The following is a 22,820-nucleotide window of genomic DNA, read 5'->3' on the forward strand; positions in this document are numbered from 1 at the left end:
CGCAAGCCGCGGGAGCCCAGCACAGGGCTCCCGCGGCTTGCAGAGAGGTGCGCAAAGTCTGGGAGCACTGGGCTCAGCGCGCCCAGCCTTCGGCATGCAGGCAACTCTCCGCAAGCCACGAAGCCTGGAGAGCGAGAGGGGTCGGTGCGCACCAACGCCTCTCGCTCTCCAGGCTTCAGTGAAAGCCTGCATTCACCCCATAGGACGCACACACATTTCCCCTTCATCTTTGGAGGGGGAAAATTGCGTCCTATGGGGCGAAAAATACGGTAAATACTTTTGGCACAAAATTGGCTCTTTGGGGGCTAATCTTTGGGGGCAAATTCTGCTTGTTGTGAGTGTATAGTACAAGTTGCTTTAAAAAAAACAATAGACTGGAGGTGCAAAATTTCCAAATGATCCGAAGCTAATCTGGACACCCAGAAATTAAATAGATTTAAACTGATTTGAGCAGTGGCAGCACCATCTTAATGATACACATGGGAACCCAGCTCTCTGAATTTCTACCTCTGCTGTTAATAAGACCCTGGATCCTCTACTGCAAACAGAATCATTTTCTTTATTTAAGGAAGGTTTAATGTTAATGTTAGTGTTGGACTAGACTATCCAAGCAAACTCTAGCGAAAGTCTAGTGAAGCTTTCAGTTCTGTTGAGTGGGAGCAAAATTAACTTAGAGAATTCCAACCCTTAAGGGTCTCAAGAGGCAAAATTTCTCACCCCCACCTTGTAGAAGAAGTATCACAGTCTACCTTCTGCCTACCCCTATCCTAAGGTGCATACCGTATTTTTCGCTCTATAAGACACACTTTTCCTTCTCCAAAAATTAAGGGGAAATGTGTGTGCGTCTTATGGAGCGAATGCAGGCTCCATGGCTTCAGTGAAAGCAACGTGAAGCCTCCAACAGGAGAGCAAGAAGGATCGGTGCGCACTGATCCCTCTTGCTCTCCTGGATTCGCTTCGCTGGAGAGACGCTGTGCAGCTTTCCCTCTCTGCGCAGCACCCCTTCAGCGAAGCAGGAGGCGAAATGGAAGGGGCTCCATTTCTCCTGCCGTTTAGCTGAAGGGGCGCTGCACAGAGAGAGAGAGAATTTTTTTCTCTTGTTCTCCCCCTCTAAAACTAGGTCATCCTATAGTCAGGTGCATCCTATAGAGCGAAAAATACGGTACTTGCCTTGTTGATCTCCCTAATAGCAGGAGGTGGGTCGCTGCATAAAGGAGGCTTAAAGCAGGCTTTTAAATTTAACACAGAATAATGGCAAATATTCTAAAACTCTGAAGAATGAGCCTTGCAACACATGTATAGCAAGAGGTTATAAGAAGCTCACCACAAAGAGATTGTGCAGCTTAGACTCTCGTGAACTATTTTAAGAAGAGTTGGTTTTGAGCCTGGGGAGCCGCATGCTGAAATCCAGGCAGCCGTATTTGTTTCTCAGAGTTCAGCCAAGAAAGGGAAAACTTTTTACTGCCTTCTGTGAGGGCTGCTTCAGATACTCATTTCTGAAGTGGTAAAGTCCTCATGCCGTGACTTCATCATCTTTGTTTCACACAGAGAGTTTCTGTGCAATGTGCAGCTTTTACGTGAAAAAGTGGGGGGGGGGGGACTCAGAGTTCTGCTATCCTGTGTATTGACTCCAGTTGGTTCTGTGTTAGGTGAAAACTACCTGCTACAAATGGCTCCCTGCACAAAGCTGTATTGACATATAAGGATTTTTATACATTTAGAAATAAGCATCTTACCATACTCTCATTTCTCCCCCCCCCCCAACAAAAGATGCAGAATCCTTTTCTTTGGTATTTATAAAGAGTAGCAGTCAGGCAGAATTCTTACCCAGTCGCTCAGTAAAAGAAGAAGAAAAGGCAAAACTATTTCCACCTTCCAGTGTTCTGGATAATGTTTGCAAAAGCACTGAGATAATTGCCAAGCAAGGGAAGTAATGAATGGACTACTTCATTTCCTTCCATTGCGTGTATAGGCAAAAGATGACGAAGCAGGAGTTTTGTATTTCCTCCCTTGTCAGATAGAAGTAATACTCCTCATCTTGGCCAAGTCCTCATTTTCCTGGAGAACTGGGTGGAAATGGACTTACCCAGCCTGACAACAGTCTGCTCTAATTTCACAGCACTGATTTTCCAACATGGGCGCTTGGTGCTAAAAGCACTGTTACAGGCGTATACTATTGATCTTTTAGATTTCTGCTGTTTTGCATTGTCACTTGATGCACATTGCCATAATAAAATTACTGCCTGTAGGCTTTATTTTACTGTTTCCCATGCCATCAGGTGTACAGGTCAGACCTCTTCACATGTGTCATGTGCTCAGTTGCACCTTTGAACTTCTCTGCCTGTTTTTCACCCCTGCCTGTTTTTTCACCCCTGCTATTCTTATTTCTGCTTCTTTCTGCGTCTTCATCTTACCTTCTGACTTCCTTTCTTTCCTTCTCTGTAGGCTCTGATGTTCTTTACATCGGCCCAGTGAAAGGTGAGCCCCATGTGGGTAGGACTTCATCTCCTGTGACTTTTCTTTTGACTGTTTTCCAACCTCTCATCTACACGAGTCTGAAAATCCTCATGCTACAGGACGTTCTTAGTTTTTTGCTCTACTTACAAAGCATGGAAATGCAGTTCTGGGTCGTCTTTTCCCATCGAACAATTATTTAGGATAATGATATTGTTGTGAGATGCTTTGAGTTTGAACATGTTGTTGGAAAAATGGCATAGTAATATTAAATCAAAATAAAGTTTTGATTTTAACATTATATCAGAAGCAGAGCCCTAGAAGCATCAGTTACTTACTCTCCTGCAAGCAGTATGTGCTTTATGATAATGTGAAGTACAGATTCACAAATCATGGGGAAATGTATGAACTCCAGTGAGCATATTGAGATGCAAGTTCTTGCTTTTTGTGATATGCTGGAAATGGGAGCCAGATTTGCCTGTCACTCAAACTCCTGTTCTCCCTGCTCCTTGCACACTTAAATTTCTTTGCGGAACTCTTCGCTTGTCTATTTGTTCTTCGTCCAGTGAAACAAAATGCTATCATTTATTCTCATGATAACTTTGTTCTAATTCTCTTCTCTCAATTTAGGAAGCATTTATTCAAGCCCAGGGCTGTATAGCAAAACCATGACGCCAACTTACGATTCACATGATGGGAGTCCTTTGTCGCCAACTTCAGCTTGGTTTGGAGATAGTGCTTTGTCAGAAGGGAATCCAGGTATACTTGCCGTCAGCCAGCCCATCACCTCCCCAGAAATCTTAGCCAAAATGTATAAACCACAGGCGCTTCTAGATAAGGCCAAGATCAACCAGGGGTAGGTTTTAAAAGCTTATTTAAGCAGCATATATTTTGAAAAAGAAGAGGAAAAACCCATCATTTGAAATGACTAAGGCAGTCCTTTCTTTGTGTGTTGGCAGGTGGCTGGATTCTTCAAGGTCACTCATGGAGCAGGATGTGAAGGAGAATGAAGCCTTACTTCTTCGGTTTAAGTACTACAGCTTCTTTGATTTGAATCCTAAGGTATAATGCTATGTGTGCTGGGATATCTTCTGCAGGATTTTCAGTGTCTGTGATGGAGAGATAGAAAAGGGCATGTGTACTGTACATGTGTACTGTACGGAGGGGAAAGGAGCCAAAGTGTTCTAAACCCAGGAATACTGCACAGGCTCGACGGCTCTGCAATTCTTGCCTGCTTAGAAGCTGAACCCATACCAATAGCACGGTTGCGCTTCATGTTCTAGAGAGGAAACGCTGATTCTGCATATGGATTTAATTAAGCTAGTGGAATAATTTGGTATGTGTCTTGTGAAAATCAAATGTTTATTTTTCCAATATTCAGGCTAGCAATGAATTTTGACCCTTTGGGGGTATAACTGAAGTGACAGAAGGCAAGGCGGGGGGAAACAGAGAGTGATTCTGAATTAGACAAACAAAAACTTGTGGCTTCGGGAAGACTAGGAAAGGTATTATCTGCTGGGCTCCCTCTCCTTATGGCGGTGGTGTCCTAACTTTGTCCAAAGAGGGCCAGATTTGATGAAGCGAAGGGCCGACCAAAGTTGTTGCCCTTTTTTTTAGGATTGAAGTTGTTGAGCCTTTTTAAAGGATTTTACCCCAGGAAATAAACTGCCACAGGGTCCAGATTAAACCGACCGGTGGGCCAGGTTAGGCCCCCGAAACGGACTTTGGACATGACTGCCTTATGGGGTTGGAAATTGGAACAGCCATAATCTGATGGGCAGCCCAGCCCAAACTTTTGCAGAGCTGTTAGGTAATGAATGACTGGTGACACTACTTCATCCTACTTATATCTAGAAGCCCCACTAGTTAAGCAGTGTTGATAGAACAAAGACAAAAGGCTTAATTGCAAATGAGGCTGGAAAATGTGTAGGATTTGAGCAGATTTAGGATAGCTGGTTTCTTTGCGATGTCTTTTCTTTATAGCAGTGAGGGTGACTAATGGCTGGATATATACTAGCTCCCTAGTGGGCCGGAAGTTTTCATCTGCCATATGCAAGCTCTGGTATTTAAGACTGACGCAGCAAATAGAAACGAAGGCATTCAAAAAAGCCTTAATGATTTGACAGGATTTTATTACTTGAATACAAAAAGCTATGTGCTATAATCCTTAAGCAGGGTCCTGTACAAATGATATGGTCATGTCCCCATAGTACGATGCGATCAGAATCAACCAACTCTATGAGCAGTCGAAATGGGCTATTCTTTTGGAAGAAATAGAGTGCACAGAGGAAGAAATGATGATGTTTGCAGCGTTGCAGGTGAGTGGAGATGCTGTAGGTCCAAATCTCTGAACTTTTATTTTTTGCCATCTTAACGATACCTTTCTCTAGAAAGTATTAGTGCCTCTGACATGCTGACTGAGCTTTGTGTCTTGCCCTATATTTTTTCAGTGGCTAGAATGGTTTGTTCTGACAGATCTTGGCTTCTTCCCCATTTTTTAGGGTTTACTTGAACCTTTTTAGGTGATTTCAAAATAATTTTCCTCCTTGTTATGGCTCAAACAAAGGAATTTGGATTCTTTTTTGCAAACATGTTTGTATCCATCTTTCCTTTTTTTGTTGGCTTTTAAGCAAATAACAAGTACATTAGGTTACTGAACTACAGGGTTCTGGCACTGAGCCTCTCAAACAGCTGGTGCTAATCCCTGGGTTTCCCAAAAATACATTCTACCCTCCTTCTCTAGAATAGGACACAATTTGCCATTTTTGGCACACGCAATGCAGCACATATAAACAGATTTAATGCCAACTCAAGTCTCCTTCACACTTTATTCCCTTGAAGGGGGTATCACATAATTATTATTTCAAGTGGGTGAATTCTCCTATATCTGTCCTTTGTATCTGATATGCTGCCTGGCTCTTTCAAAATACGTTTCCAGAGTGGTTTAACAATCAATCTCTTTCCCCAGGAAACTCTGGAAACTGTAGTTCTGTGTGGGAAATAGGCCACAGCTATTGTGCAGGAAAAAACCTAAGGTTGTAAGGCCTAACATTTATGTTTGAGACCTTCAAGTAACTTGTTAAGAGATACCTATAATACTGACAGAGCTACAGTTCCCAGACATCCCTGGGGAAGAGGGATTACTAAAGCACACTGAGATTTTTATCTCTGTGAGGGTGTCTCCTAACAATTCTCAGCTCCCTTAACAAACTACATTCCTCAGAATTCTTGGGGGGGCATTACTTTTTGTAGTGGTTTGATACTTGGATCATATTTGTACTGCAGACGAGATCCTGGGCATGTCCATTAGCTTCGGGGAGTTTACTCTGAGTAGGACTAGTGTTAAATACCTCTGTAATTTGGTAGTTGGAATTAGCATGACGGTAAAGAGATGCACCACATTTGCCATCTTCTGGAAGTAGAATTGGTCTTATAAGTGACACACACTTATAAGATCACCAAGCTCTGAACAGGTCACAAAGGTTTTGGAACCTTTTGGTCTTGCCAATATAAATTGGAGAGCTTCAAGTGGAGAAGAAGTTTAGCACCACCCAGTAAGCTCCACACTCTTAATATATTACACAGTAGCTTCACAGGAAAATGTCAGGCATGAATATTACCTTGCAGAAAAAGCTACTTCTCCCCACCTGCCCTGGGAGTTCTTTTGAGGTTCTTTTGGTTACGGCGATCTTCTCTTAGCCGAAGTACGGTTTCATTTACAGTAGTCTTTATTTGGCTCTTTACTCCTTTCTTGCAGTACCACATCAATAAGCTGTCCATCATGTCATCTGAAAATCACTTGAACAACAGTGACAAAGAGGTTGATGAAGTTGACGCTGCCCTTTCTGACCTGGAGATTACTCTGGAAGGTGGGAAGACATCCACAATTCTGGTAAGGGCAGGAAGTGGGAGCTTCAATCTTGACCTAAAGAGCACATCTCTGCCAAAGCATTGGGGCTGGCAATCTGGAAGAAAACATGCAATCGAGTGGATAAACCTAAATGAACATTTTGAGAGCAGCTCAATCTGTAAATGAGAAACAGACTTCTCACAGTGAAGAAACAGGCTAAAGACTATGCAGTTTTATAACTGTAATTCAGAGATGGGAACCTGTGTTCCTCCAAATATTGCTGCATCAGCCCTGACATCTGGAGGGCCACAGGCTCCATACCCCTGCTGTAATGTCACTGATCATCTACAGTGGATGGGCTGACTCAACAGAGAGCAGGCCAGCAGCTCCCTCTAGCAAACTGTCAGAATGGAACAGGAAGCGAGACCCCTGGATCCCCTTGCAAGAGTCTCCATTGAAGCAGTCATCTCCTGCTTCCTTTCTCGTTCTCTTGCAGACCTGTTGTTGTGATGCAATAAGCCAGAAATGCATTCCATGCGAAATTTTCTCCGGCACAAGTGTTGTTGCAATGGGTGGGAGCTCTGAACCAGTCGTGCTTTTGCACAACTCCATTCGTTTCAGCGAAACTTGCGCAGGAGACTTTTGCACTTAGGAATTATGTTGCTCACAGTAAACACTGCAGATCAGAAACCGTGTTGGTCTGCCATTGTCAAAACAAAACAAAATTCCTTCCAGTAGCACCTTAAAGACCAACTAAGTTAGTTCTTGGTATGAGCTTTCGTGTGCATGGTATCTGAAGAAGTGTGCATGCACACGAAAGCTCATACCAAGAACTAACTTAGTTGGTCTTTAAGGTGCTACTGGAAGGAAATTTTTTTGTTTTTCCCTCCCCCAAGCCCTTGCACTGCTTTCCCGAAGCTGGGTAAGCAAGCTTTGGGAAGGAAGCACAAGGGCTCTGACAGAATCCTAGAGCCCTCCCACCTCCTTCCCAAAGCAGGGCAAGCACTTACCAGGCTTTGAGAAGATGGGCACCCCTTCAACTTGGCACCTAGTGGGGGGAGGGACTAGCTGTGCTGCCCTAAATCAGGCACTGAACCATTCACCCAGTTCATCAGTTCGCTACTGAGTTTCTATAGTTCGTTCTTTATAGGAGGATACAATTTAAATGCAGGCACATGCTTTCCTGAAGACTCATTCAAAATGATCCCTGTTCTTTCTGTTGCTGTAAAGTTACTGCCTCCACTGGGAAGGCTCATCTCAGACACTGAGAACTCTTCCTAAAGAAGCATGTGCATATTTGGACAGATGGGGAAAGGAAATTAGCTGTTGGCTAAGCAAAGCTCTGCATGCAACTCTGGAATGCCTTTGTCTTGAAATGCAAGAGCCATTGGAATCTGTGTCCATTCAGTTCTGCAAGTTTGAGGAATGCCCATTCCAGTAAAGGCAGGATTCTATTGGCCCGAGCTTCTGATTCCTCAGCAGCTGAAAGAGAAGGAGCTGCGTATGGTGCCCAAGGGCAGAGGGGTGGATTGGAAGTCATTTATAGCTTTGGAGGCACAGCTGCCATTCTCTGTTGCAAAGCAAGGTTCACTCTATTACAGACAGTCATCAGCTGTGGGGGGCTGACCTCAGTCTGGAATGGTCTACGTTTTTTTGGTAGAATCCCACATGAGTCCTCAGGCATTAATGCCTGAAGAGGAAATATAAGTGTGTTGGGGGCATGGAGTGGAACATAATGGCCCCACCCCCAAGGTTTGCATACCTGCCCACCTATCCCAGACGTTTCCATGCTGAGCAGAGAAGTTCCAAAGGGGCTCCCAGTTGAGCAGAGACTTCTACAGCTGCCGGCAGAAGGCCCACTTCAAACCCTCCTTGCTCCAATAAAGAAGGACTGGGACTAAATTAGTAGGGCTGGGTCACATGGGACCACCACATGCAACCCTAGACCTTCTACATACAATGAGATTTTCCCCTTAGGCACATCACCTGAACAGGCCATGATCTTGTTTTAAAAGGCAAGAGAGAATATTTTAACATGGACTCGGTATGCATAAATAAAATTATTCTGAGCCTATGCAGTTCCCCCGGGTCATGTGGCCAGCATGACTAAGCCACTTTTGGCGAAAGCAGAGCAGCGCACAGAAACTCTGTTTACCTTCCCGCCAGAGTGGTACTTATTCATCTACTTGCACATGCTTTCGAACTGCTAGGTTGGCAGGAGCTGGGACTGAACAGAATCTCACCCCGTTGCGGGGATTTGAACCGCCGACCTTCTGATCGGCAAGCCCTAGGCTCAGTGGTATGAATATAATACTGTACTGCACTGGAAAGTTAAATAGGAGCCTGTCTTTCTTGTTTGAAAGCATCTGAAAAAAACCAGACCATTTAGCCTCTCCAAAGATCTGAAACAACACAGTTTTCTAGCTGGCCATCCATAGCCAGAAAGTCCTTGAAGTTTTGTTGCTATAATTGTTATTTCAATTGAATCAGGTCTTTTCTTGTTCTTCCTCCTCAAGCAAGGATACTGCCTTTTTGAAGCAACCCTGCAAGCATTTTAATAAGTTGAATTGCTGTCCCCAAAGCATTTCCCCTCCCAGTACTGATTCTTGTTTCTGGCACATGAAACACACAATGGCTGATGTCTTGTTTTCAGGGTGACATCACTTCGATCCCGGAGCTTGCCGACTTCATTAAAGTCTTCAAGTAAGTATTGGCTGGAAATCCTGGGAGTGCAGCAAAGATCAGCGAACCTTAATGATAAAAATGGCAATGCTTCTTTCCTAGAATCTCTAGGGGCTCCCTCGGCTTGGCTTTGAAACCTGAAGCAGCCTCTACCACATATACTTAGGAAGTAGATTTTTTTTAATGTTACAGATGGCTTAAACATCTTATGCACTCAGCCCCTGGATTTATTTTCACTTCCAGGGCTTGACAACTAAGAGTATCTTTGAGTATGTTTATTATCCATCTATGTGCTCATGAAGTCCAAGACAGGCACAGTGGTACCTCGGGTTACATACGCTTCAGGTTACAGACTCCGCTAACCCAGAAATAGTGCTTCAAGTTAAGAACTTTGCTTCAGGATGAGAACCAGAAATCATGCTCTGGTAGCGCGGTGGCAGCAGGAGGCCCCATTAGCTAAAGTGGTGCTTCAGGTTAAGAACAGTTTCAGGTTAAGAACGGACCTCCGGAACGAATGAAGTACTTAACCTGAGGTACCACTGTACTGGAGTAATATTTCAAGCTATGCAGTTATAACTGCAGCTAATCTCTGCACACTGATCAGGTTCATATAGTGTACTTGTGTGTGATTTGAAGTGTATGAAAACATCAGTTGTGGTGATTGATTTGGTACCTGCAATCCATCCCTCAGTGCTAAATAAATAATGCCAGAATTGTACATACGTCTGCGTGAAGTGACCCATTGTTCGAATTTATGGGTTGAATCCAATGCTGGTCCTACTCAGAGTAGACCCATTTGAATTAATGGCCCTCCATGAGTCATTTCCATTCATTTCAGTGGGTCTGCTCTAAATTGGGAATAGCACTGGATGCAGCCAATGGCTTCCGTCTTGGAGGATAAGAACTGCAGAATGGTTTGAGACCCAGCATCTTACGTTTTAGATATTAAAACTGGTTCAGGTCCTTTACTACTCCTTAGATCAGTAGCTGGTGCTGAAATGTTTTCTGTGATGGAGTTAACCCTGGTAGCCATCCCAGCTGTCCTAAAATTAGGGACTGTTGCGTAGCTTGAAATATCACTCCAGTACCTTCCTTGGACTTCATGAGCACATAGATGGATAATAAACAAGCTTGATTCCGGCCAGTTTGCTCTATTTAAGCTGCCAGAAAACACCAGCTTTAGGCTAGCTGCGCTATTCTTTAGTCAGATTTATTTTGATTTTTAAATAAGGCTTTTTATTTGGAGGGGGGAGGAAGAGTATTATCTTGGATCAGGGCATGTGGAAACTGGAAACAGTTGTGTCTGGACTTTGACTAATGTCTTGGCAGCCTTAGTCGTCTATTGCAAGCTAATACCCACCATACTCTGGACATGACAGGAATCCAGGAATTGGTTGTATGTGTAATATAGCGAGGTATGTAGAGGAAGTGGAGAACAGTTGTTTGCAAGGCAACACATTAAAACGTGGGCTGCTTTCTGGGCTATCAGTGGTCCCTAGGAAGTCCTAGTCATCCTTGCAGTGGGTTATAGGTAGCTGCTTCTCCATCCCTACCCCAATTCTTTTCATATTGTGGGGTGGGGAGACGCTGAACTGCCTTTCCCTTTCGTTTCCTGGGCATTTCCTTTCGTTGTAAACACCATCAGGCAACCTGAGACGTATCAGAGAGCTACAGTTTTAAAAGTGGAAGCCAGCGTGGTGCTGGCAGAATGTTGGATTTAGATGATGAAGGGAACCTGGCTTCAAATGGCCCCTTCTCTGTGAAACTTGCTGGGTGATGTGGCAAGTTGTATGCTCTGCTAAACTTAGCCCTCAGGGTTGTTGCAACGATATAACAGGCTAAACACTTTTGAGTACAATGCCCTAGAAAAAGAGTGCACTTAAAATCTGGCTTTTTGTTGTTGTTGTTGTTTTAAGTGAGCAGCAAGATTCAGAAGAAAAAATATCAGGCTGGGCCCACTGTAGATTTATCAAAAGACCAGGAAGTGTGTATTTGGGGCATGTGGAATGGGTAATCCTTCTTGCAAATGGCCAAAAGGCCAGCATGGGGATGAAGTAGGACCTTGTTTGGTGCTAAAACGAAAAGCTGCACTGGAGGCAAATGCCTATGCCTCTGTTGAATCACAAGCGCATTAAGAATAAACAGCAGCAACAGCAGCTGGCAAACATCCTGCCTTCCAAGAAACCTATCCATGTTGATTTATTACCCAAGCAGTTTCTGCACAACTGCAGCAGGGTTCTGGAATCTGCTGCTACTTTGCCTAGAGTGCTCTGGTTTGTGAGGGGCTATCCGGTTGATAGAGCCTGGAAAATGCAGTTCAACGCCTGACTATAGCTATGTGTTGCAGGGGAAGTTCAGTAACTGCAGATATAGAGGTATTTGCTTGCTTGTTTGCTTGCCCCAGTCACTCTGGGCAGCTGCCAACAAAAAATAGTAAAAACGCAACACAACATCGCACACTATGACTTAGAATCACAGAGACTTAGAATTGTAGAGTTGGAAGCGACCCCAAGGGTCATCTCGTCGTCTTCTGTGTGAGCCGGTACCTTCGCACATGCACACTGAGACTAATGCTGATGAGTTCCCCTCCAAAAAATAAAGTAAAGAAGATGGGTAGAAAAGAATATCGAGTCAATGGGGCAGCCGCATAGTTGACCATTCATATGGAAGCCCCAGTTGGCATGGGATGGTTATCTGTATGTAAGCAGGAAAGCTCATACCATTCCTCTGTCACATAATTCAGCATTGGTTCCTGATGAAAATATGAGCCAAGGCAATGTGTCCCTTTTGTATACAATAAGCCTGCAACTTAGCCAGGGGTTCCATACTGGGGATTGCGCCTAAAACCAAAATTGCTCATACTCAAAACATATTGGGTTCAATGGTGGGTGGCCAAAGTCGTTTTTTTTCTAAGACCCTCCTCCATTTTTTGTTCTTGTTTCTTGCTGTGTGCATGAAGCTGAATAAAGCACATAAAGTGAAATGCGTGTAGGCTGCGGGCTTTCTGTAATCTTCACAGGAATGGTGGGAACCTTTATACATGGTTAGGCGGAGGTTATTCTGCCACCATTTCAGATTTAGTTCCTGGAGATCACTTTTGGACTTGAGTTGCATGTGATACATGCTGGGTGCAAACATGGCTTCCCCCTCATATTCATACTAATTGCTAACAGGCCAAAGAAGCTGACGCTGAAGGGTTACAAGCAGTACTGGTGCACCTTCAAAGACACATCTATTTCCTGTTACAAGAGCAAAGAAGAATCCAATGGGACTCCGGCCCACCAGATGAATTTGAGAGGTAAGAGAAGGCAAGCAGGGTTTTTCTAAAATAGTTTTTCGATTGGGTTTTTTCAGAGAATTGAGGAGCATAGTCAAATAAAACAGAAAACACCATAATAAAACAAAGCAATACTTTCTGTGTGTACATTTATAGCAGGGGGGTGGGGCGGAGATGGGGGGATGTGGCTGGCAGTCAGGGAATACATGCAATTTTGGTATACCTCTTCCCATTTCACCTCTAGTGTTGCATTCGTGGTTCATTTGTTTGTTTTTAAATTCTGCAGCACTTAAATAAAAGTGATCAAGGTGTCTTTGCTTGCTACCTAGATGGGCAGGAGAACCCTGGTGCAAGCAAGGGCATAAACATTCCTTTTTGCTTGTCATGCAATATCATCCCACTGGGAGATCCGTTCAGCAGCTGCTTCACCCCTCTGTCATGCCGTACTGTTTTGTTGGAGGCAAGGAAAGAGGCCGTCCTGAGGGCTGTCAGAATTGATGAAAGCTACGTTGGCCATTGTGCCACATTAATAACTTTTAGAGGGTTTAGTTGGCTCATGGAGTAGAATAGCATGGCTGTGTCCCCATTTCCCAAGCAGATGGTGCTACTGCTTTACCTGCCACAAACAAACCCTTGTATGTGTGGCTGTGACAAGCAGAGTCCCTACAGAATGTTCTGCTGCTGGTCTGAAAGCAAGACTTCATTCTGCATAAGTAAATTAGAGAGAGAGAGAGACTTCAGCTGTTCTTATTTCTATCTCTGTCAGGAAAAGGGGGAATAATAATCATAATGTAATATGTATGCTCCCAAATTAACTACGTAAAGGGTAAAGCAAATTGCAATGAGGAGCTTTTAGAAGACATGAGGAAAAAACAAACTTTTTGAGAAACAAAATCAGTGTGACTTTGTCCAATCAAAACTAAGCTATTTTATTATCTAACAGCATTTCCTGGTTTTAAGCATCCCCCCCATCCCTTTTAGTATGCTGAGACATTTATTCAGATACCATTTGCAAGGAATTTCTGCTGCATCTGACATTCCTAAGGCTACCAGCTCTGCTTGTATTCAGCAGTAAAGTATTCCAGCTTGGAGGGTTGTGAAACAGGCATGGCTGACATCCTTTAAAAAAAAAAAAGCCTTTGAGGCAGAAACGGAGAGAGGCTGCCAAATGACCTCAGACTATAGCTACGAGGATGTGTTCTGGGGAAGGGAAGCCTGGAATACCTTTTTGGGAGCTTTTGAACAAAGCTGCTGCTGCTGACTAAATTTTAAAAGAATTCTTTAGGAGGAGCTGAAAAAGGACTAAAATTGCATTCACTGCTTCCAAGAAAAGCGATTCCATTTAAGAATCACACTGCTTCCCTCTCTAGAGGAGGGTTGTGTTAAAAGCTGCAGCCCTGAAGATGGTGCCCACATTCATCAAGATCCACCTGCACATTGGGGTATTCTCACCATTTCAGTAGTGTACACCCCCCCAAGCACTGATTAAAACGGTGTTTTAAGTTCTCAGATTTGAACGTTCACAATAGCAGAGAAAATTGCACATAAAATCCAGGGTATGCAAGAAAAACTACAAGCATTTTACGCCACCTGGCAGAACTTTATTCCATGTGCATCCAGCAAAGACTTACGAAAAAGACACAACAACAGCAGCTGTGGACATTTGGCAACTTTAATGTATGCAGCTGGAACTTTTTGTGGCTTGAAGAAGTCATGGTGTACCTTGTATATATATATATTGCATTGGTCCTTTTGCTGTATTTCTCCCCTTCCCTTTCCTGTGTTTTTGTACTGTATTCTTTTTCTTTTGGATAAATAAAATTAAAATAAGCAAACCTCACTTTTGAGATGAAAAGGTGGGGGTAGGATATCCACGTCAGAGACTGGAGTGTCCAAGCAGGCTTACCTGCCCGTCCCCCTTTTCCTTCACAAGTGGTCGAACAGTAGGCCATTCTTACGAATATTAGGCCATTATTATGAATAAAGGTACCCCTGACCATTAAGTCCAGTCGCAGACGACTCTGGGGTTGTGGCACTCATCTTGCTTTACTGGCTGAGGGAGCTGGTGTTTGTCCGCAAACAGTTTTTCCGGGTCATGTGGCCAGCAGGACTAAGCTGCTTCTGGCGAAACCAGAACAGCGCACGGAAATGCCATTTACCTTCCTGCTGGAGCGGTACCCATCTACTTGCACTTTTTGGTGTACTTTCGAACTGCTAGGTTGGCAGGAGCAGAGACCAAGCAACAGGAGCTCACCCCGTTCCAGGGATTTGAACCACCGACCTTCTGACCACAGCGCCACCTGCATGCCATATTATTATGAATAGTAGGCCATTATTATTTTGCTCTGTGCTTTCCATCCTGCCTCACTTTCATTCACAGCTGCCTCTGTGTCCAAACGGGAATCCAGGAACGAGTCATTCCAACCCTTTCCGTGATCCTTATCTGCTAATACTGAACCCAAAACCAGACTACTTCCTGCATCGTGTAGTAGAACACATCTTATCTACACCCACATCCTTTTGCAGAGTATAAAACCTTGCTCTTTTTATTGTAGGGTGTGAGGTGACTCCTGATGTCAACATCTCTGGCCAGAAGTTCAACATCAAACTTCTGATCCCGGTGGCTGAAGGCATGAATGAAATTTGGCTCCGTTGTGATAATGTAAGTTTGGGGATTTGTCACAGGGCAGATACTGCACATGCTTATTTGTGAAGAGTGAGTAGGGGGTGAGCGCTGCAGGGCTTTCCAGGGAACCACAAAATTCTGGGACTGGCTGGCCCTGCATATGGAGCCTTATGGACAAGGAGGCTTGGAGGCAGTGTTACCAAGGGTACTGTAGCACCCAGTTTATTTTATGTGCGGGTTGCTTGCAGGTGCATTTGTTTCTTTGAACCAACTGTAAACAGGCAGCTGAAACACCAAAAAAACAGTGCCCTTGAGAATCAGTCAGTATCCAAGGCCCATCTGAACAGAGTGGTTTTGTCTGTAGGCCTTTGAGGGAAGGGGTTAAGCAGGCCTCCTCAAGAGAGGGAGTTCCAGAACCTAGACACCACCAACAATGAGGCCTTGTCCTCAGTGGCAGGCCACAAGATCAGAGCCCCCCACAGAAGTTTTTAACAGGTGGGAAGAATCATGGGGAACAGGCGGTCCTTTAGATAGCCTGGGTCCAAGCCCTGTAGTGTGTTTAAGGTGACAAATCATCACTGTGTGGCTGCCTGCAAAAACCTGAGGGCATTTCTCAGTACTGACCCCATCCTTGGCAGCAAGAGCCAGTGAGGTGAAACAGTGGCAAAAGCAATTTTTTCTCAATTTAACAGAAGAAGTAACTAAAGGTGGCTTATTTTCAGCTGCACATTTAGTGGAACTCTTTGGTCCATATCCCGTAGTAGTTTGCAAATCCATAAACAAGCCACCAATTTTATATATGTGTCTCTCCCACCCACAACCCACAGTATGAAGGTGAAAATACAGGGTTGCAAAGATGCACAGATGCGGTATTCGGATTCAGCACACGCTGGGATTGAAACTTAATTCCAGCACAACTTTACGAAACAGAATGCCACAATATTTGTGCAGGATGAACCCTTTTGTCTCCTTTCTTATGGTTGGTTATCCTGCAAATGCATTTGGTGTTAAATTTGGCTTACCGTGTATGTACTGAGAATTTCAGATCTGGAATTGTCAGAACCAGAGTGAAATGAAGCGAAGGCTAATGGGCACCTCCTTTTCCTTTCAAACTGTAGGAGAAGCAGTATGCACACTGGATGGCTGCTTGCCGGCTAGCCTCCAAGGGCAAAACCATGGCCGACAGTTCCTACAACTTGGAAGTTCAGAACATCCTGTCTTTTCTGAAAATGCAGCATCTGAACCCAGACCCACAGATAATTGCTGAGCAGGTCACCACGGACATCAACCCTGAATGTCTGGTTTCCCCTCGATACCTGAAGAAGTATAAAAACAAGCAGGTACTTAACTTTGGAGTCTTATTTTGCTGGAGCCTTTGTCCAGAAAACAAGGTGGGTGGATTTCCAAATACGCCCAGAGGATCGTTTCCTCCACTTTGGACCCGCTTCCTTATGCTGGCCAGCTCAATATTGGACATAAGGTCATTGGGGGCAAGACTCTCTCCTTCGCTGTGTTATTTTGAAGCCAAGCATTGTGTGCACTGATGACACTGAAAAATCCAGGTGGTTTAAAAAAAAGAAATGGTTTTAAAAGACTGTGTTTCCTATCTGCTGTTTCCTTAATGCACCTTTAAAGATGGAGTGGGGAGTGTTCATAATTACAATACTGACGGTCATTCCAGATTCATTAACATGGTGTACAGAGGTGTGTGGTCTGTCTGTCAACATCCCTGTGCTTTGGAGAGTAGTCGTGCCTGTTTCCACTAGTGGGAATTGTGCAGTTGCTTGAGAAGTGGTGGGTGGTGAGCATGTAACGTCACACATTCAGTTCAGGCTGTCTCCCTCTGCTGTGGTTTTCTCTTGTTCCTTCCACTCTGCCCACTCCAGACTAGAATTTAAGAAATCTGTCTCCACCTGTAGTGTCTGTCCTACCAGTTTCAGGTAGGTAGCTGTGTTGGTCTGACGCAGTCGAAATGAAATAAATAAATTGTCCAGTAGCACCTTAGAGACCAACTAAGTTTGTTCTAGGTATAGAAGTGTGCATGCACATGAAATCTTATACCCAGAACAAACTTAGTTGGTCTCTAAGGTGCTACTGGACAATTTTTTTGTCCTACCAGTGGAAAAAGTAGTATTTTTTGCATTTACCTCTAGGGAGGCTATTTGAACACTGCCCTGCCCCAGAAAGAGCACTTCACCCTCCCTCTTTCTACTCCCACTCCCTCGTGACTTTTTACAGAGTACCTCTTAATTATTTTATGGCCTTTTTATTGGTTTTCTACAAAATATGAAAAGAACATTAAGTTTACCCCATTTCCTCCCCTCCCCCAAGAACAGAAGATTTAGTGTGCCTGATTTTGCCATAAACCTATGTGCGTAGTCAGTGGGCTCCAGTTCATTCAAATGTTTTATATTATAAAGGGGCGCTGTATTTCAGGGGAATCATCAGATGAGTGTTCAAGGCATGAACTCTTCCCGTCCGTTTTTCAGATAAGGCCATACATTCTGTCCCCTTCCTGTGATATGCAGTAGGTGTTCAAGTCCTCTCCAGTTCTGTGCTAGGAGTAGTCGTGCTGCCACAAGGAAAAGAAAGTGATGAGCTCCTTATAACGTAAATTGAGCTGATCTTCCTTAAATATCCAGACTTGGATTCTATTCTGCATTCTGATTTGTATGGAATTGTCCTACCAACTGCCTTGCATCTTCCCCAACACAATGGTGAAGATGTTTTGTCTATGTAACTGATTCTTAAAGCAGTTAATTGCCATCTATAAATTTACTTAAAAGCTACCTCTTAATATTTGATGGCTTTAAAAACAATTAGGATGCTTCATTAACGCTGCTTAATTGTGGCTTTGATCTGGGATTAATCATTTAAATCTGCAAAGCAAACAATCTTAATTTGTTTTGTTCAGGCTGTTGTTAAAAAGTGACCAAACTTTGGAATTTGCTGAATGAAGGATTTGGTTATCTTGAGCAGCGCTACCTGGAAATTTTATTCAGCCAGCACAATAAAACAAAACAAAACAAAAAATATTTTTTTGCCAATATATTTCCACTTAAACAAGTTTGACCCCATGGAGGTTGATAGAATCAAGTGACCTGAAGTGGAAATAAGTAGTTCATAACTGACATAGTCAGGTCTAGAATGAAAACTATGGCTGGCAGAATAAATCAGCACTAGGATTTGGTTTAGCTCAGTTTACAAAGTCGCCTTCTGAAAATGCTTGGGCTGTCTTACAAACTCTGTTTTTCAGAGGCTTCGAAAAGATTTCAACTTTGGTGGGGAAAAACACAGGAACTGAATGAATTCAACAAAACGTTTTTGTTGAATGCATATATTCAATTCCCGTGTTTTCCCCACCAAACCCAAACTGGCTTCGGAGTGTTTAGTAGCATTATAAGTTGTGCCCTGCAACAACTGAAGCGAGCACCAAAACATGTGACTTGGTGCTGCTGCAGTCATGTGTAAGTTTTGGTGTAACTCCTTGATTGGCACTTGTGACTATTAATGTTTGTGTGCCACCACACAATTGCTCTTTGGCGTCCTAGCAAAAGGGGGGTGTTGAACAGTGTATCCATTTACTCATTTCTTTAGACCATTTCCATACCACTTAATACCTCTGTAAGTGGTGCACAGAAAATTAAAACATGCTGTGGTCCTAGTACATCTTCCGTGGTGGGTTTTTCCCCCCATTTCAACTTTTAAATGCTTGACATTCCTACCACTGGAAGGGAACACTTCCAAGAAGTGTGTTGTGCTTTTGGAGCTCTCAGCCATGCATGATTCAGAACAGGGTGTACAGGGCAGCTTTCCTCTCCCCAACCTGCTGCCCTCCAGATGTTTTCAACTGCAACTCCCATCAATCCCAGCTGGCACAGTTAGGCTGATGGGAATTGTAGTACAAAACATCTGGAAGACACCAGGTTGGAGGTGGCTAGGATTAAGGTAACAGAAAGCATGGGGTGGGTTGCAGACAGCCTGTTTATTACCTGGGCAGAAGTTTTTATAATGTTCACTTGGAGGATTGTTTTGAAATTTAATCACAGAGGAAAGTTGCTTACTGTTCTTGAATTGCAGGGACAGCCTCTGTGTGCTAAAGAGGTGAGATACCATCCGGAAAAACTGGGGGTGGGCAGATCCCTTCCTTTGGCACAGTGCTGACAACCTGTATAACTTTCATTTATTCTCTGAAAGAGCCATTATACCCAGCATGGCGAGAGCGCATGTAATGAAATTATGATTTATTTGTTTTTAAAAATGATCTTTGAATCATGCAAGAGGGCACAGACCGGGGCAGGGGGAGAAACAACTCTTGCATTGATGTAGCTTGTGCATTAAGAAGTGATGTTGTGGGTAGCAGGAGAGGTGGGGAGGTGGGATAAAGTGTACCCATTCTGACCATCAAAGGTTCCCTTGATGTGGAAATGGATTGAGTGGAGAAGCAGAAGGGGCTTCGGTTAAGGAAAGCTGGCTAGAGGTGTGGACTTGTATTTTGTTAGCATTGCCTTCCTTGGATTGCTTAGAATCTGGGAGGCTGCACAGGGATGCCGTGTGATGTGTTGTTGGTGGAACGAAGGAAATGCTGCCCTCGTGGAATTTGTAGAATGCAGGGAGTAAGTGGAGAGCAGGGAGGGCTGCTGCTTCTGAAGTAGCAATCTGTTGATCTATGAATCTACAGCAGCCGTGGACTCGTCACATGCCGGGTCTCTTTCCACTGCTCTGAGCAGGACTGGTTTCCACTACAGAGCTCCATGCTTTACAGTGCGAAGTTCAGCTGCCACACTTGAAATAGACAGCAAGCTCTAGGAATCAATCTTAACAGTTAAGGAATGTAGGAATCTGCCTTAAATTGATTCAGACCATTGATCCATCTCACACAGTAGTGCTGTCTGCACTGACTGGCAGCAGCTCTCCAGCATTTTAGGCAGAAAATCTGCCCCGCCCTGCCCTGAGATGCTGGGGCCAAGGCTCTGCTACTGAAGTGTGTCTCTTCTAGCATTGCACTGTCCGCTCTGACTGGCAACAGTTCTCCACACAGAGGACTTTCCCTGCCTGCCTGACTCTACCTGAGATTGCATTTCAACTGGAGATGCTGCCAGGTGTTGGGCCTCGGAAAGGGAGCCTTTTTCCCACAAGCCCTTCTGCAAAATGGAGGTAAAGGGACCCTGAGCCATTAGGTCCAGTCATGGCCGACTCTGGGGTTGCGGCGCTCATCTCGCTTTATTGGCCGAGGGAGCCGGCGTACAGCTTCCGGGTCATGTGGCCAGCATGACCAAGCCGCTTCTGGTGAACCAGAGCAGTGCACGGAAATGCCGTTTACCTTCCCGCCGGAGTGGTACCTATTTATCTACTTGCGCTTTGACGTGCTTTCCAACTGCTAGGTTGGCAGGAGCAGGGACCGAGCAACGGGAGCTCACCCCGTGGCGGGGATTCGAACCACCGACCTTCTGATCAGCAAGCCCTAGGCTCTGTGGATTAATCCACAGCGCCACCTGTGTCCCTCAAAATTGAGGTAGTTCTTGGCAAAAAGACATCTGGTGAAAAGTGCCAACGGGGGTGCAGAGTTTTCCCCATATTTAGTTGAAATAGGATCTCTTCCTCTTACCTATAGAAGTTGTTGTTGCCATTCAGAATTCATATTGTGTGCTAGCTCATTGCTTCTGAGTGCTCAGTCAGGTGCATTCCTCTGCCCTGGCCAACCACAGCAGAATATACAGACAGACTTGGTTGGGGGAAATGGAAGGGCTCCTTTTTGTGTGTGATGTTAGATCTGTGGTGGTTCAGTCAAACATTCAAATCATTCCATGATGCTGCAGCAACCTAGTGGTTAGTACAGTGGTACCTCAGGTTACATACACTTCAGGTTACATACGCTTCAGGTTACAGACTCCGCTAAGCCAGAAATATTACCTCGGGTTAAGCACTTTGCTTCAGGATGAGAACAGAAACCGTGCTCCGGTGGCACGGCGACAGCAGAGGTCCCGTTAGCTAAAGTGGTGCTTCAGGTTAAGAACAGTTTCAGGTTAAGAACGAACCTCTGGAACAAATTAAGTATGTAACCAGAGGTACCACTGTACTTGATATGCTGGTGGCACTTCACTGCTTGAGTACTTCTAGGTTTCTTGGTAGTCTTTGCAAACAATTTTTCAATGTCTGCCGAATATAAGCTGTGTCTATGAGTATTCCTGACTGCAGAAGAATGGAAACAGGAAACCCTCTCCCCATTTTACCTTTCCTTTCACATTTGCTAGAGGAGAGGAGCTGGTGCTCTCAAACTGCAGGTGGCCTCTTATTTCACTACAGCCACCACGTCAGAAACATGCTGGAGATTGCTGCTTGTTTGCATGTGATTTGGGTAACTTGCATACATTCAGCAACTGAGCTGAACACACTCAAAGCAACAGATCGTTATGCTGCAGTACTTGGTTCTTTTTGCTCAGAAAACAAAAGTTCATTCCATGGAGATCAGGAGCTGCAGAAAACACAGTTTAACTTGCGCTTCTTTTTTCTCGCTCTCCAGTCCGAGATGATACTCCTGCATTTTTATTTTGGTTTGCTGACTTGTTTGCCATTCCATTTTTCATCAACTCGGTCAGCTAAAAGCTTGCCTTAGAAGACAGGGTGAAAATCTTCAAGATTCTGTGGGCTGTGGAAGGTCGTCCCATGGCTGAGTCTCCATTCTCTAGAACAGTCTTCCGCAACCTGCCGCCCCCAGGTGCTTTGGGCTGCCACCTGCCCCAGCCAGCCCTGGGTTGCTGCAGTCCAAGCACCTGGGGAGCCCCTGGTCTTGCTGCACTCATTTTTGCTCCCTTCTTCATGCTTGTGCTCATTTCCTGCTACTTTTCACCCCAGGACAGTTGTTCGTGGTGAAAGGTTTTGAGTTTTTGTTTTGTTTTCATTGATTTGAACGACAATTGTTGATAATTTGCACATTTTCCTCCCTTTGCTTTGTTGCCATATTTCTGATTTGCCTCTTTTTTTTCTGCTTCCTTTTCTTTTCTTCGCATTTGCCTTCTGCAGCCAGGCTATATAAGAGACTTGGTAAGTGACAGTAAACATAAAATAAATAAGCACTTAAAAGACTTTGCTGTGTTGTGAATATATGCTTAAAAGCAGGGAAGGGGCTCTCGGAGACGCGCTATAAGAAGCGTGGCGTGTGTTGACTTGCAAGCGCTTCCGTGTGGTGTTATGCTATGTCACGGCATACGAGTAAACGAGAAGCAACGGGCGGAGATTCCCCACCCTTCCATCTCTCCTGCTGCCTGCTTTCCTCTGGGACAAGGGTGTGCTGTGTTTTGTACGTGGCTACTCTTAAGTCTCCTCCTTTGCTTTCTGGCACTAACACCAGGAAATGCACTAGTAATGGCAGATCAAGAAAGGGCTTAAAGGTAAAGGGACACCTGACCATCTCGCTTTATTGGCCGTTGGAGCCGGCATAAAACTTCCGGGTCATGTGGCCAGCATGACTAAGCCGCTTCTGGCGAACCAGAGCAGCGTATGGAAACACCGTTTACCTTCCCGCCAGAGCGGTACCTATTTATCTACTTGCACTTTGACGTGCTTTCAAACTGCTAGGTTGGCAGGAGCAGGGACCGAGCAACGGGAGCTCACCCCATCGCAGGGATTCGAACCGCCAACCTTCTGATCGGCAAGTCCTAGGCTCTGTGGTTTAACCCACAGCGCCACCCTTGTCCCTAATAAGGGCTTAGATACCAGAAAAAGTGAAATAGAGCCTCCACATTCAGAGAAAGTGCAGCTCTAAAATAAGCAGTCGACCGGAAGACAAAACAGGGAATTGTGGGCTTTCTGAAAGCATCTGGCTTTCCATCGTTGGAAACAGAGCGCTGGGCTGGATAGAAATTCTGATCTGGCAAGGATGCTCTAATGGTCACGCATTCTAGCTTAGGGGTGAGCACCTGCCAAGTCAA

At 44.5% G+C, this 22,820-nt stretch overlaps 1 protein-coding gene and 1 long non-coding RNA gene across 5 annotated transcripts in view; one reads left to right on the forward strand and one right to left on the reverse strand.

Moving 5' to 3' along the window:
* Positions 1–22,820, forward strand: part of FERMT2 (FERM domain containing kindlin 2) — an 86,466-nt gene that overhangs the window by 57,923 nt on the left and 5,723 nt on the right. Inside the window, exons 5-14 of one of the 4 annotated variants that reach the window (XM_081911442.1) lie at positions 2,446–2,478; positions 3,085–3,310; positions 3,414–3,516; positions 4,665–4,772; positions 6,212–6,346; positions 8,958–9,007; positions 12,160–12,284; positions 14,819–14,925; positions 16,008–16,229; positions 21,913–21,933. In XM_081911442.1, coding sequence (XP_081767568.1) covers positions 2,446–2,478; positions 3,085–3,310; positions 3,414–3,516; positions 4,665–4,772; positions 6,212–6,346; positions 8,958–9,007; positions 12,160–12,284; positions 14,819–14,925; positions 16,008–16,229; positions 21,913–21,933 — 1,130 coding nt within the window. The remainder of the gene's footprint in view (positions 1–2,445; positions 2,479–3,084; positions 3,311–3,413; positions 3,517–4,664; positions 4,773–6,211; positions 6,347–8,957; positions 9,008–12,159; positions 12,285–14,818; positions 14,926–16,007; positions 16,230–21,912; positions 21,934–22,820) is intronic. The other 3 variants (XM_081911443.1, XM_081911444.1, XM_081911445.1) reach the window with 3 other exon arrangements.
* LOC309373249 lies at positions 17,386–18,368 on the reverse strand. Its single transcript, XR_014169900.1, has 2 exons — positions 18,253–18,368; positions 17,386–18,148 (listed from the first exon to the last, which is right to left on the reverse strand). It is a non-coding gene; the product is annotated as an uncharacterized lncRNA (long non-coding RNA).

Source organism: Podarcis melisellensis (genome assembly GCF_964234715.1).
Source record: "Podarcis melisellensis genome assembly, chromosome: 1".
Lineage (NCBI taxonomy): Eukaryota > Metazoa > Chordata > Lepidosauria > Squamata > Lacertidae > Podarcis > Podarcis melisellensis.